Consider the following 15258-nt stretch of genomic DNA (forward strand, 5'->3'; position numbering starts at 1 on the left):
CTTACCTGTAGGTGGTGCAGAAGAGGAATTGCTGAGGTATGTGAGAGTTATTGATAACCCACAGTGTGTGGGGTTTTTGGAGGAAGAGTGAAAGAAGGAAATGGGCTTTTTTGTTTCAGACTTTCATTACCCTTTCCTCACATGTAACATGTTATAATAGTACAAAATGACAAGAGACCATCCAAACTGTTTGTGCAGTCCGTTCTTGTTCCTGCCGTGGTTGTTTGAGACAGTCTTCAGTGTAACCATGTGCTGCCTCTGGAGAGTAGAACTGTTTTCCCTCAGCGAAGTCTGTAGGTAACGAAGCAGAGCAACGTGCCCAGGCAGTGCTGGTGGGGAGAGGGAGCTCCTGCCAGAATTGTTCACGTGGTGTGTGGTGGTATATGGGATGACAGCACGAGTATTAATGAACGAGTAACTATAGCTACTGCACAAGTGTCAAGAGGGTACACACTTAAGTGGTCCTGAAGGGCATGTGGCTCAGATCTCGGTACAGACATCAACAGCATTTAAAAAGACTTGTTTTCAGATCTTTGCTAATGTCTGTGAAATGCACGGATTGCAGTAAGCCTGCTTTGTAGTAATTAGTCAGAGACCTTCTTTCTGTCTGCCTGCAGCTAAACCTGGAGCAGTGCTTCTGCCACAGCTGTGTCTGCACAGCGATGGGACGTGGGATTAAGGCTGTGAGTGAAGCACCAGGAGCCTGCAGGGACGGTTCCTGTTAGCAGTAACTATCTGACTGAACAGCATGTTTTGTTTGCATGTTAGATGCACATTTCTGGTGTGTTTTCTGCTCTTTTGATCGAGTTTATTTTGGTCCTGAGCCAAAGACTTGTCTGTACACGGAGTTACACTACAGTAATTACTCTGCAGAAAGTAGATGGATTAACTCTGAGGGAGCGCAGCATTGTTCCAGCAGAAATTATTTGGAATACCAACGTGTGAGAGCACAATTGCTCTTTTATTCTTTTTGCTTTATCCCTCTTTTCTGGAACCTTTTGTGTGAAGAGAAGCTCTTCTGTTCCTGTCTCGGATACCGCTGGAAAACGAGCATTGCGCTGCTGTTGGCATTTGTCAGGTGTTAAAGTCCTTTGATGGCTCCCCTAAGGCACGGCCCTGAGCCGCGCCTGGGTTACAGACCGACTCCTGTGTGCAGGGCTGTGCTAAGGTATGCTCACAGCTCCACTTTCCAGTTAAGGGTGAGAGCAGGAGGGAAAACATTGTTTTCAAACGAAGTGTACGGATAAGAAATCTGTTTTAATGATAAATGCTGTGAAGGAACGAGTGCGCTGTCTGAAGAATCTCCAAGGAGCGCGGACCTCCCTAACGTACGTGACAGGGGAGCGCACGAGCGCGGCGCGTTCCGGCAAGGTGCGACGCACGCGGCCGCCGTGGGGGCACGGCGCCGAGCCTTCCCCGGACCGCCGCCGCTCCCGCACCATGCTCGGGTTCCGCGGCTGCCCGCCCGCCGGCAGGCTTTTCTGCGTTCAAAGCGCGGGGCCGGGGCGCGGCGAGCCGTGCTTCCTGCAGGGCGGCGCCCCGCACCCCACCGACATTTTGCGCCGCCCCCGCTGCAGCGGAGCGAGGCGCGAGCGCCGCTCGGGGGGCCGGGCCGCCCGCGGGGAGGAGGGCGGGGCGGGGAACGGCGCGGCGCGGTGCGACGGGCGCGGAGGGAGCGGCGGCGCTGGGCGGCAGGTTCTCGTGCCGGCCGGAGCAGATGGCGGCCGCGCTCCTCCTCTACCTGCCCCTGCTGCCGGGGCTGGTCGGCGCCTTCAACCTGGACGCGGAGAACGTGATCGGCCGGCGCGGGGAGCCGGGCAGCCTCTTCGGTTTCTCGCTGGCCATGCACCGGCAGCTGCAGCCGCAGGAGAAACGGCTGTAAGTGCCGCCGGGCCCCGTCCCGGGCCCTCCTTCCGCCGCCGGGGCTGCCCCTGGCGGCGCGGCGCTCCGGGCTATCACCTGCCAGCGGGGGGCGGCGGGGAGGGCGGCACCTGCCGCGGGGCGCTCGGAGGCGGCGAGGCGCCTGCCGCCGGGACTCACGGGGGCGAACGAGCGGCGGCCCCGGGCGGGAGGCTTCCGTGCCTGAGCTGCCGGCGGCCGTCCGCGGCAGGCGGCGCCGCCGGGTGGTGGGATCCCGCGGCCGTGCTCCCCGAGCCGGCGCTCCGCGGGCGCGTCCGGGCGCTCGAAGGGTCTCGTCCCGCCCGTGCTGCTGGGCGGTCGTGCGCGGGGTGGCATAGGGAATACTGGGACGGTTGGCGGGACGTGGGAGGGGGAGAGGAGGTGCCTTCCCTGCGTCGTGAGAGCGAAGGAAAGTCCTCCATGCGTCCTGAGGAGGGCTGGCTGGGGCTCCGTGCCCCAGCATTTCTCAATGGCTACACCTGAGCAGTCACTTGCCCCGCCGGTACTTGCTGTGCAGAGTGCATCTCCTGTAAGGCACTGTTATGAAGCAAATGTCTCTGGACATTTAGCTTTAACGTAAGGGAAGGTGAATCTGCGGTCTGGATAGAGAGTGTGGGAAAATGACTCTGGGCAGCAATCATATCCACAATAAAGTTAGCTGGTAAACTTAGTTAAAAGCCATTTGGACTGGCATCGTTCAGACTTGTGTTTTGTGTGATTTAATAGGAGTTATAATGTGTAAAGGAGCATGAATGACAGTTTCCACCTTCTGACTGGTACTCAGGGACCCAAACGTAAATCAAGACTGAAACACAGCTCTGCGAGTTACTTTCCAGAGGCCCTTATCTTAATTCTTGCCAGCATTACGCGTGCGCTGGTCTCGTTTAGTTCTGCTATGAATGTGGTGTCTGAAGCTTGTTAGTTTGCCATTGCGTTATCAAATGCTGATAGAATGAGTGTGTCAGAACATATGGAGACAGAAGGCTAATTAACAGAAGTCACAGTGTTGGAGCTAGTCTGCAGTGTTTGACTGGAATGCCTCAGGGATGATGAGCATGAAAGTTGTGCTTTGTGTGCAGGCAGTCTGAGATGGGCAGAGTCAGATGCTGCTGGGGTTGGCACGGCGTGCTGAATCTCGGCCTTCTTGAATAGCAGGGGTCTTGGTAGAGACAAAACCTCCCTAGAGAAACTGTTTTGTGGTGAGGCGTGGTTCTGAGCATGTGATGGTTGGTTTCTAAAATCTTTGCATGAGTTTTAGCATAAAGAATTGGGTTGCTACCCAAGGAAGCTGCTTGGAAAACCCATGTTTGGTTCATTTGTGTAGGAAGGGCATATAATGGTTGTTTTGAGCAACGTTTTTGTCTGCTGATGTGCTGAAATGTAATTGTCTTTCACAGAGGCTAAGGTATGCTAAGCTCACTTTGTTATGCCTGGAATTGGTGGAATTGCAGTGGAGCAAAGGCTACCAGGTTAGACTATATCTTTGTAAATGCTCAGATAAAAATGAGCAACATCAATATTAAACAACTCATTCTGGCACGTTCAGTGGATGTCAGTTTGTAGATAGTTTGGCTGTTTGTAGGTGGAGCAGATTGTCTGCTGTCCAGGTAACTAGTGAAAGTGAGAGGTGAAGGAATGGAGATTGCATTGAGGTCTGGTACTGGGAGACATGTCTGGTCCCTGCATGCTGCTCATCACTCACAGCAGCAGGAGCTTCATGTTGGTCTGCAGGGTGCAGTGCCTCCATTCCCAGCTGTGTGTTGGTTTGTCCTAGCTCTGCTGCAGAAGCGCTTTTATATCAAGTTCTCTCTTGTGACAGATAGAAGTAATTGTTTCATCCCATCTTCTTCGTTAGGTGCTACCTTTAAAACTCAGTTATGGTTAGTCAGTTGTTACCAAAATACACAAACCCTATGTCACCAGTGGAACTTGATGCTTGGATTCTTATCTCAAAGAGAACCTTTACCCCCAAATCCTCCACCAACCCCTGCCACTCCACACAGCTTTACGATGTTATAATGCAGTTACAACTGTTGTATGCAAGATCATTAAGTCCTTGAGAAAACAAATGAGAAATGGTGAGATATGTGAGTTCTGTGGAAGAGATGTTTTAGTCTGTAAAACAAGCTACAGATCCTTGGTTTTTCCTCTCAGCTCACTTTAAGTGATTCTTAAATGATTTGCTTTCTCTTCTGCCTCGGCTAGATAATTTCCATAGTAAGCATTATGAAATGCCTTGGTAAGAAGGGGAGTGGGAAATGTCTTTAAGTGCGACACGTGAAGGTACAGCTGAAGTAACCTGCTTTTAAACATGGTGTTTGCCTTTGGTCACTTTTTTCCTAGTTACGGAAGATTGCAGCTTACATATTACCTTTGAATGGCAACTACTTTGTCAATGTTAGATACTAATGCTGTGTTTGCTAATTGGTAATTACTTAACTCCTAATGGCACAGGTAGGTGACTGTTCAAGAAATGCATCAAATTTATTTGTAAAGGGTACTTTATAGAAGGCTGGGGGCTGGTAACAACTTTCTGTTATTCTATGTGAGTATTTTCAAGTGAGAGAAGTTTGAGAGATGAAGAGGAGAAAAACTATTCACAATAACTGAAAGTGGACTGCTAAAGGCTTGTGGGTGTGAAAGAGCTGAATGCAGTCTTAATATGCGTTAGGGAAGCATTACTGTTACTGTTAGATGGACTGAGGGCTGCCTGCCTGGATTTCTGTGTGCAGTTCTGGTCCATTGTCAAGCACAATGAATCAGAAGCAGAAAACCTTAATGCAGTTCTCAGGGAGCTGGGCTGCTTGCCCTGCGTGAGGTTGGTCTGCTCTTCATCTGTCAGTGTGACAAAGGTATGGGAGCTGTGCTTCTAAGAGGTGGTGGAGGTACAACAGCCGTGACTTGGGGCTGCGCAGCTATTGGAGTTAAAGTTTTGTTAGTTTGTGATGGAGAATGCAGGGGTCTGTAGCTGTATGTAGGTGGTATGTTAGCTACTTCATGCTGTATGATGTTATTAGCTGCTTAGTACTAGTTTGCTCATAGTTTTATATATAACGTATGTATACACACTGATATTTTATATGATGAGATATACATGTGCACACAACATGTGAGATGGTCCTTTTCAGAATGGTTTAAGCTGATCTCTTGAATTAGAACACAAGTCCTAAGAACATCTACATTTGCTTATAATTTGCAGTCAATTCTGGTATTACTTTTAACACAGAAATGAAGCTGAATTTATGTAGGCTTCTTATTGCTTAAGGCAAAAAAAAGGATGAGACTATGGCAACATTCAGGATCTCCTCTTCAGAAGAAGAGCAGTGGGTAGGCGTTTTGTGCCAAGTCTGTGCTGCCCATTCGGAACTGTAAAGCCTAAAAGATTGCTTACTGGAATTTTTACTTGTGACAGGTTCTGCTGATACTGCATATCTCTGCTGTGAGCCATTCTATCAATATAAAACAGAGTTGCCTTTGGTCAGCAGGCTGCTGACATTGCTGTACTGCTGCTGTAGTGCATCCTCAGTGGCATTTAGCCAGTATTTCTGCATTGTCAGAGGGCCTGTGCTCACTGCTCTAGCAACAGAGGAAGGCTGGACTGTGATCATCTGCATTGGAAACTATAAATTTCTGCTTGCAGAGCTGTTACTAAATAATTCAAAGTTCAGGTGGGCTGAATTCATAGCAGTGTGTGTTTGCATTTTCAGGATTTAAAGACCTTAACAATGCTCATCTTTTAGAGCTTCTATCAATGCAAAAAAAAAAAATTGGCTTGCTATCAAGTGTCCTTGTTTTCTTACCATGTCCTTGCTGTCAAAAATCCTGAGGATTTTTGTTTGGATGTGTTCCTGTTTTTGTCTGTGAAAGCTGTTCTTGGATAACCGATTCAACATGCTCCATTACTTTGTGATAGTAAAACCATTTCATGTCATCAAGATGGACGTCCTGTGGGAAAAGTCAGGATCAAGTGAAGTTGGGAAGGAGGAGGGAGAACTTAAAGTTCCCCTCCAGTAGTAAGGGCAAGATTTTAAAAGAGATATATTGTACTTATACAATGCCTAAAAGAAACAAGGAGATAATTTTGCTGCTTACGTTACATAAGGGGCAAGAAAGTGGAATTGAGTCACAGAATCACAGAATGGTCTGGGTTGGAAGAGGCCGTAAAGACTATCCAGCTCCAAGCCCCACTAGAGCAGGCTGCTGTAGGTGGAATAAAACAGCAGAAAGTTTGTCCTTCTCCTGTGCTACATTTGAGTTAGTCTGTGTTACCTCTGGCAGAAACACAGCTGATAGGTTTTGTGTTCAGGTTTACAAATATTGGAGACTGTTGCACAGTTGTCAGTATCTGACTCCCGTTCCTGCAGGTGAAAAAGAAGAGGTCATTATCTTCATTTTTTGTATTCCACACAGGACCAGAGAAGAACTATGTGCTCAGTTCTGCCAAATGCTGCTGAGGGAAGGAGGGTGAAGTTAGCATTGACCTGGGGCACACCAGAAAGCTGCACTGGTTTACCTGCTGTGTCAGCGTAGGAAAAGAGCAGTGCTTTAGGTGCATGGACTTGCTGCCTTTTTTTTTTTTTTGCCTTAAACCAGATGTATTTCAGTTTGGTTTAAATTCACTATAAGCTTGGTTTTATAAATAACAGAAATAAGACTTCTGATAGTCTTTTCAGCTCAGGAGCTCCAGGCCAGCCCCTGCCTGCCCAGCACAGCTGCCTAGGGAACACATTGGCCTGGCCAGGGGAGTTCTTTGTTGCAGTGGCAAAACACATTTCTGAACAGCAGAAGTGAGCTTGTTGCGAGCTGTGTCTGCAGCTCCTGGTTTCTGGTCATAGCATGTTTGTGTTTGTTTGTTGGCTTCCTGTTGTCACCGGGGTGTGCTGCAGGTGGAGGTGGAGCTGTGCCAGCACGGGGTGCGTGAGGGACACGCGTTCCGGCAGCTGCACTGGTGTGTCTGCTCCCAGGCGCAGGCCATGCAGTAACGGCGAGCTTCTGGGAGGACAGCTTTGGGCAGTTCTGCAAAGGCTGTGCCAGGAGGACACACTGCAGCACAGTCCTTTGCTGTTGGCTGTGTGCGCTGCAGGCTCGGCCTCGCAAAGTGGTGCTGGGCATTCCAGGTGCTGATAGCACAATGTTGAGCCTCCTGCGTGGGGACAGCAGGCCTCAGCCTCAGTCCTCCCACCCCTGGAAGTTGTTTGTCAAGAGGTCGCATAGCTCTTGGGGAAGAGTAACCTTTTTTTTTTTCTTTTTCTTTTTTTTATGATCACCTGGAGGTGCTCAAGAATCGTACACTTGTGATGTTATTAAGCATTAGTAAAATGGTAATTCATTGCTGCACTAGCAGAAGCCTTCCGTGAGTGAGAACTGTAGCACAGAGCTTTGATCTGTACTGATGCTAAGTGGTTCAGTTCAGACTGCAGCTTTGAGGAACTGCCTACCTTGTCGGCTTCAGTGAAAGGCCCTTATGTTGTTGTGCTCTTACTGCTAGGTGCGCGTACCTGATGTGGCTCCTAGCTTGAGGTTTGTGCCTGTGCTGAGCCTGATCAGTGTATCAGTTTGTAATGTAAGAGGTATCATCTCTTTGGCTTGGGCATTAAAATGCGTGGGATAGAGGTTATGCAGGCTTAGAAGTGCTTTGGCTTATGCTTTCTTGTTTTTGCATGTCTCCATAAATGTGAATGGTATTTGAGGAGGCACAACTCTCTCCTTAGACTGTGCATTTGGAAAGAGAAGAGTGTTTTGTGTTAAATGCAGCCCTGCCAAGCCCTTGCAAGAACATTAAAATAGAAGTAATGGCTAAATTACCCGAAATTGCTTTAAGTTCTTCTGGTCCAAGTCTGTTGTATTTATTCTTTCTCAAAGGATTGAATATATACCAGGTAGTTCTTATTAAATAATACCATGTTATAAATCAGTCCTGACAGACACAGTATATGCTGGCCCAGAGACCTCTGTTGCTGCTGTAGTCTGCTGAGGTATCTGACACATCTCAGGAACAAGAGGAACAGGATCAGAAAGCTAAATTTGCATCCTCTGAAACCAACAGGGTCAGCGTAGTGTAATGGGAACAAAGCAGCACAAGACAAGGGCAGACCTTGATCTCAGGAAGGAGGAGAGGGTTTTTCACTTCACTAAACAGAATGGAAACTGATGAGCTGCACAACATGGGAGTTAGGGACAAAAAGTCAGAATGGGCCATTCTTATTCTCTTGTGTTAAACTCTACCCCAAACCTTCTCCCCATGTACCAGAGCAACTGTCAGCTTTGTAAGGAATGCAAGCTCCTACATTTTCGTAGAAGATACCTTACTTGTTTTGAAGAGTTTCTGTTCAAAATCAACGTTTGATTCTGTCAGAGCTTGCCGGGGATGGTTGGCTCAGTCCAGCCATAACTGTAAGAATGACATGTCTTGGGGACATGCTCTGCAGAAAGGATGCAATTGAGATGAGGCTCTCAGGCAAACAGCTATTTAAAGCAAGCAAAAATCCATGTTATTGAATGCATGATTTGTACTACGAAATGTTCACTAGAAAATCAGCACCTCGTCTTGGTATAAAACAGGGTAGGTTACTGTAAAAGGAAAGCTTGAAGGAACTGATATACAGGATGGTCTGGAAGCAGTGATTAATTCATTTATTAATATTGTTGATTATGTTAAAGCAAGTTGCTGCTTTGAAAGCAATGTCAGGAGAATATAACCTAGAGAAGCAAACTTGAGTGTAGGGAAGAGAGTTTCTCTTCCATTTTTGAGTGAATCATTCAGTATTTTAAAAAGAAGTGGACTGATCCACAGTTAGTAAAGCTCCCTTTTTGATATTAGCATCAAATGTATCCTTGGTGAGATGGACTTCCCTTGGCTCTAAGGTAGAGTGCATGATGTGTTTTAGGACTATTTTGTGAATTCTGGAACTACTGCTTGGAAAAAAAGAGAACTGTAGCTACCTTGTTTTAGTTTTAAGAGCAGTGCAGGTGTATTCCTTTGTGAAGCGAGATTGGATTTTTATGGCTTTGAAATGACAGTAGAAGGTAGGAAGTACTGGTTCTAAATTGTGATTTTTTTTTTTTTTTTTTTCTTTTATTTCTTTTAATGTTTGCTAGCATGGACTGGCCAGCTTTGGCTTTGCTGGAGCATTGGCTGTTTTTCTCGTTTCCTGATTCAGAACTGCATCTAAAAATATGTCATTTCCTAATATTGATTTCCTTTATGCAGCAGTAATAGCGTGTGCGAGGATGTTATGTCTGCATTGGGAAGGGAGAAGTTGCCTAGGGTTATGGATAGCAGGGAGGCACTTGTGGGACGCTCCCTGTCTGAACGTGCTCTGCAGCTTAAAAACAGGCTAAGGCCCCTCCAGCGTCTGTGTATGGATTTTGCTGTCAGCTGTTGAGTTCATAGGTTGCTGTTCAGCCGTGTTCTTCACGTTTGTTTTTCCCTTTCAGAGATCTTTGGGGATCCTGGAGATGCAAGGAACAGCAAATAGGAACCATCAGCATTTTGTTCATTGAAACCAGCAACTTACGCTGATGGTGTCCATAGGAATGGCAGAATTTCTGACAGCAGTTCCTTTTTAGTGAAGATGGCCAAGGAGATTTTTCAAATGGAGGTAAATGCATTTAACTTCTGCCTCATTTGGCTGGCATTGATACCCTCCTCATAAGTAGCCTTATAAAATACCTCTCTAACATATAAAGTAGAACAAAATTGAAAATGTTCTGTAACACCAGAGGTTGTTTGCTCAGCAGTACATGTGTGGGTCAGAGGTCTGAGGGAAAGGAATATTTGTCCTGGAAGTGCTCGGAGGTGGCAGCCAGCTGTTGGCTGGTAGCAAGCATGTGCCTCCTATGTGTGATTGATTTATCTGGGTCCCTCTGTTCTCGTAGCTCTTTTCACATGATGTGCGTGAGGGAATCACAAAGACTGGTCAGCCTGCCACCGGTGCTGCTGAAACCGCATGGTGGTTCAATCTGCTGCTCTTGGCTGTATCCAGCAGTGTGTCTGAGATCAGAACACGGCTCAGACATGATTGCTTAGTGTGAAGCAAGTCTTAAGTAAGAAGCACATTGTTTTCATGGCTGAGATGCTACAATACTATGTTCTCCTTATTTCATACACAGCCTACTGCTGCAGCAGATACTAACAATGTGTGTAAGACCTGCAAATGTTTCGTTCAGCTAGTTTTTCTGCTAGAGAAATGTTTAGGAACTATATAGGATGTCTCCTGAACGTATCTGAAGAGTTGGGTTTTTTCTTAGCCGCACATCCCAGAAGAATGTGTTTTTGATGCCAGGTCAGATCCAGATCCAGTCCCAGTCCCAGCTGAAGTACTTGTTGCACTACTTGCTGCCTGCAGGAAAGCAGAATGCTAAAGGTTCCTGATAGAAATAATTTCAGATTTTGCACTGGTGAGAATATAGGGAGTGGTGGGATGAAAAAAAACGTCTGAGAGGAGGCTGTAAAATGGGGCGTGTGCCTGCTGGGAGGTGTGCCAGGCTGCAGAGAATGTAGGGGGGTTTCTTGGCACAGCGCAGGTGTGAGCTACACTGCAAACAGAAAATCTTGTTCTCAGCTTTTGCAAGCTTGTTGGAATTCTCAGAGTTTGTATGTTCCTACTTACAGTAAAATGTAATGTCTTCTGCAGATCTGTATAGGGAGAAGTTTGTTGTGTATTTGATCACTGTTTCAATATCTGTGAATACCATTAGAAAAGGTAAGAGACCCTCTGACTATTGAGGCATTTCCTTGGTCCTACACATCACCTTGTTGGAGTGTTCTTCAAAGTGCTGTGAAAGTCTTTGCCTCTGGTTAATGTTGGGACTGTGTGTCAGTACATGTACCTAGGGCCATATCTGCTTTTCTGATCAAGTTCTTGGCTTGAAGATAAGCCCTGCAAAGCCACTGACACTGTTGCACGCGTTTAACACAGGGTTCTAAGACTGAAGGAGTGATTTCAAAGCTGTGTGTTAGTGTGCAAGCGGCTGATTATGCTCTGGCAACGGGGATGGCTCCATGCAGCCTCCTGTCCTGGACTCATGTGAATGAGCTGCTGCGTGTCATCAGAATGCGGGGAGCCTGTGCTGTGTGTCCCATGCGAGGGTCTTGTCCTGCCTTGTAGTTAAGAGTAGTCTTGTCCTGCCCCTGTAGTTAAGAGGGAACAGGAGAAGATGGTGGCTCAGGAGGAGGGGGAGCAGCAAGTGTCTCGGAGCAGTTGGGCTGCTGCAGGAGATGGCTCTGGTTAGTACAGGGGTGGCTGCCCCTCCGGTAGGGGTGACAAGGTGTCTGTCCTTTGTGCTGAGATTCTTTCTTAGTCTCATATGAAAATGATTTACTTCACCCAGTGAAAGAAATAGAGGAATGACATCTCAACCGTATTAAAACTCCTGCAGGTTTTTTTATAATGGCTTTGGCATGCTCATGAATAGTGTGTGCTTGTTCTGGTTGTTAGTCCAGCAAGCACTGCCTTCACGCGAAGGCTGCAGTGCTGCTCTGCCAAGGTGCTCCTTGGAAAAAGAACTCTGAGCAGCTGCTTCTGTACTTTGATTAATTCAGCGTTGTCTGAAACATGGACCTGGATTCCCTTCATTTTTATGAGTCCAAATGGAGCTGGCATGCATTGCCCTGCAAGTAAGATGGCATTTAAATCTATATTCTGAAATTGTTTGTTACAGAAGACAGCAATTCCTTGCCTGTTGGTCACTGGAGCCTCTAGAGTGAGCATGTCCTGCATGGGGAAGGCAAAAGTGTTTGGATCAGCAGCAGCCAGCTGGGATGGGAAATGAACTCCTTTTGTGCTTGCATTTGGCTGGGACTGCTTGCAGCCACATCGCCAGCTGGTCCTGCTGGTGCCACAGCTCAGCGCCTCACGGCTGCCCACAGGTGAAGTGGCAACGGTGGCAGGGTTGGCATGGATTTCCAGTGGAGTCTGACGGGGTGGCTGAGAGCAGGGTGCCACGGCCTCGGCTCCTGAGCTTTTCTTTGAGCACACGTTTGTCGCTTTTTGAGTTAAACCTCTCGTTACTGTAAGAGGATTTTATGCGGTAAGAAAGACTGCCACTGTGAGAGAAAATCTGACTGAAAATCTCTTTAACGCTGTGTCTTTAATAATTTTATCACAGTTTAATTATAACACAATCTAGTAAATAACGTCTGTTCCTGAGCCAGTGCTCTTTCTTTTAAATCTGGGGGAGATGTACAGTTTGTAAGAGAGAAATTGAAACTACTGAATTACACAGTTTTCGTGTGCTGTTTGACTGTTTCAAAGAAAAAACAAAAACGCAAGCAGTGTATCTCCTACTTACAGCAAGAGAATGCTGGGCAAAATGGAAAGCTGTGTTTTGAAATGGGACTTTGGAAAAATGCTTTCTGCCAATGAAAATGAGGTCTGTAAAACCTGTTTTAAATCCACACAGATTGAGCTCTTGGCTGTGAGTGGAAAGCATTGGAAAGTGTTTGCTTTTCCATGCGACTTTCAGAAAGTCAATAATTAGTGGCCTTTGCAGAACAACAGGTAGCTTTGTAGTTCATTTTGCTTTGTAGCTTGCTCTGGCCCTTTTGCTGCTTTTGGCTTCTTTCCCCAGCCCCTATCGTAATCTGCTTCCTGAAAAAGGCTGAGCTAATAAAATGAAAATCACACTCCTTTAAGTGCTAGGCCTCCGGGCAACAGAGATTAATGGTGTACTTGGCCATGGCTCTGCGATGGTAGTAGGAAAATGTAGCAGTGCAGTAGCAGATTAGGAGAATCATCTGTCACTTAAAATAACTGTTCATAGCAGCCTGGAAACAGTGGGTATCTGCAAAAAGCACTGTGAACAGTTTCCCCACTGGCATCATTTCTGGCTGTGTTTTTCTGGGAGCAGCTGCTTTTTCAGAAGCCCATTCCCTTGGTTGTGCTCCAGTTCCCATTACTGCCTGAGTAGGAAGGGCTCTGTGCTGGGATGTCTGTGGTGCTCCTGTCCTTGTGCTGGCTCTGGCTGGGATGGAGTTCACCCACAGCAGCCTGCACTGTGCTGTGCTTTGCACTTGTGGCTGGAACAGCTTTGGTACCTCCCCAGTGTTTGTCTATGGAATAAGCAGTGCTCGCACAGCATGAAGACTCTCCAAACCCAGCATGCTGGGGAGTGGGTAGGAGAGGGGAGGCGATGTGGCCAGGGCAGCTGTTTTAAGGTGACCAAAGGGACTTTATATGTCACAGCAAAACAAGCTGGGAAAAGGGAAGTTCCTGTTAAGAATGTGTTCATTCTTCCAAACAACTGCCAAGCTTATTGAGGCTTTACTTCCCGAGGTGTGGCTGAACATCACTCGATGATGAGAGCTAGAGAATAATTGTTTTCTCTCTTTTTGCTTCCATATGGCCTTTGCTTGTTTTTTCTTTCTTTTTCCTTTTATTATTTCAATTTTTATCTCAGTTATTTGTGATTTTTCTTTTTCTTTCCACATTATTTTCATACGCACTCATCAGAGGGGAGTGAGGGAGAGGCCTGGTGGAGTTCAGTTGATTGTTGGTGAGAAACCACCACACCTGTCCCTGCTTCCATTGCTAGAAGCCAGATCCTTGCACAGCAGAGGTGGTACTGCTTGGGATTAAATACAGTCTGTCCCATTAACCAACATCACTTACGTTGAGATGTCTTATGGTTTGATGTTCCTGTCCTAAAGCTTGGATACTTGACACACTTGTCCCCTAATGAGGAAGTTCTCCATGACCACGGTTTGTTGAGGGAGGGCAGAAGCAGTGGGTGCCCCTGGTGATGCTCAGCTCCCCTAGAGTGGCTGCATGCCTGCTGTTTCTGCTTTGAGAGTAGAGCGAAGCTGAAGAGGTGGTGTGGGGTCTCTGAACCAGGTAGTGCAGGTGGACAAAGCTCTGGGCAGATGTCTGCATGGAGATCAGCTGTCTCTGCCGGGAGCTGCTGGACACATGGTGTGCGTGTGGGTACTGTGACTGGGGGGTTGGTAATATAAGTTTAATCAGTTGGTGGTTGTTAGTTTCATTTCTTCATCAGTGGAATGGAGTGGTCTGAGGCAGAGTGCAGGAGGACGGGATGTGGGGATTCTCTCTGTCTAGCCAGGAGTGGGAGAAGTTGTACAGTATTTAGCTTCCCAGCTTTGCCCCCCTCATGCTGATGGAGTCCTTCTGAAAACACAAGCGTGCAGTGGCACCGTTGTTACTGAGAAAGGCAACATTAAATTGGACATTTGTGCTCAATGAAGGCTGCAAAATTGGAAATTACGTACACCACTGACTATTTTATTCTGCCTATTTGTGGAAATGGCTAATGGTTGGTTACCCAGGAAACGCTTCCAGTGATTTCTACTCAAGCCTGTTAAAGCACAGTACTGTCACCAGTAATGTGTTGCTGTTACTTTTAAGGAAAAGATGGCAAAGGCTGGTGCCTTGTGTGGGGTAGAAGATACTGTGGGAAAGACAGGAATTCAAGGAATGAAGACACAGTGTCTGAGCTCGGTGCAGACCACGGTATTTTTTGTTTAAATCACAGTGTAGCTTACTCAATGGAAGCCTCTTCCTACAATGAACAAGAGTTTCCTGCCAAAAATGTTAAAGGTGTTTTAAAGGTGTTCTCCCTCCTTTAGACTTATCTTTCAAGTTGGTGTCTGTTCCTGAGATACTGCCATGAATTGCTGGCAACTGTTCTTTGAAGTACGTTGTGAAAACTGTATGTTGTCCTCAGGAAGTTTCAGGCTGTGAGTGAGGAAAGGAATTCACCACAGCGTGAGAGGAGTACTTGCAGGAGCTTGGAGATTTTCTGTTTCTGATGCACTTGTCTCATCTGAACTGCAGCTGTCCTGTTGGAAGAGCCAGGGCGTTCTGTGGACAGTACTGAAGGGGTTCAGGTGGCTGCGAGCAGAACTTCTCCTAGTTCCTGCTGTCATTTTCATTCCCCAGGAGGGACATTACAGCCATTGCTGCAGTTCTCACAAGTCACCGATGAGAGCAGACAGGACCTCAGAACTGTACCCTGCTGCTTAATATGCTCTGGTGCTTGCTGAAATGAAAAGCTATTTCTGGTGTGTTTTGCTTTGGATTCACAAGTCTGTTGGACTAATTAGGAACAGTCCTTCTTGCTGTTATGTGACTTGTGGGGATGCTTGCACTGAGCACTGAAGCCCCAGGGAGGGAGTTGCCACTGCCTTCTCCCTGCTTGGAGTTCTGTGGCTGTGTGAAGCACGCTTTGCACATACGGTTGCCCAAAGGTCTGATCTGTCACTGGGGAAGTCAGTAAGATGCTTTGATGCCTTTTCTGAGGCTGAAGTGGCACTTAGCACAACTGAAGAGATGAAGTTTTTGTTGGTTAGGCTGTTCTGCCAGGGGCATGGCAGCGAGGTGCAGTGGCTGCTTGACCCTCTCC

At 47.0% G+C, this 15258-nt stretch overlaps 1 protein-coding gene across 5 annotated transcripts in view; it reads left to right on the top strand.

Moving 5' to 3' along the window:
• The first annotated feature begins 1680 nt into the window (after window positions 1-1680).
• Window positions 1681-15258, top strand: part of ITGA6 (integrin subunit alpha 6) — a 38398-nt gene continuing 24820 nt past the window's right edge. For 3 of the 5 annotated variants that reach the window (XM_042874240.1, XM_042874236.1, XM_042874237.1), the window contains exon 1: window positions 1681-1878. In XM_042874240.1, the coding sequence (XP_042730174.1) occupies window positions 1718-1878 (161 nt within the window). In that variant the 5' untranslated portion in view covers window positions 1681-1717. Of the gene's footprint in view, window positions 1879-9336; window positions 9501-11439; window positions 11519-15258 lie in introns of those variants that run through there. The other 2 variants (XM_042874239.1, XM_042874238.1) reach the window with 2 other exon arrangements.

This window comes from Lagopus leucura, unplaced genomic scaffold, assembly GCF_019238085.1.
Source record: "Lagopus leucura isolate 7727_CA_CO unplaced genomic scaffold, USGS_WTPT01 Super-Scaffold_100012, whole genome shotgun sequence".
NCBI classification, from domain to species: Eukaryota; Metazoa; Chordata; class Aves; order Galliformes; family Phasianidae; genus Lagopus; species Lagopus leucura.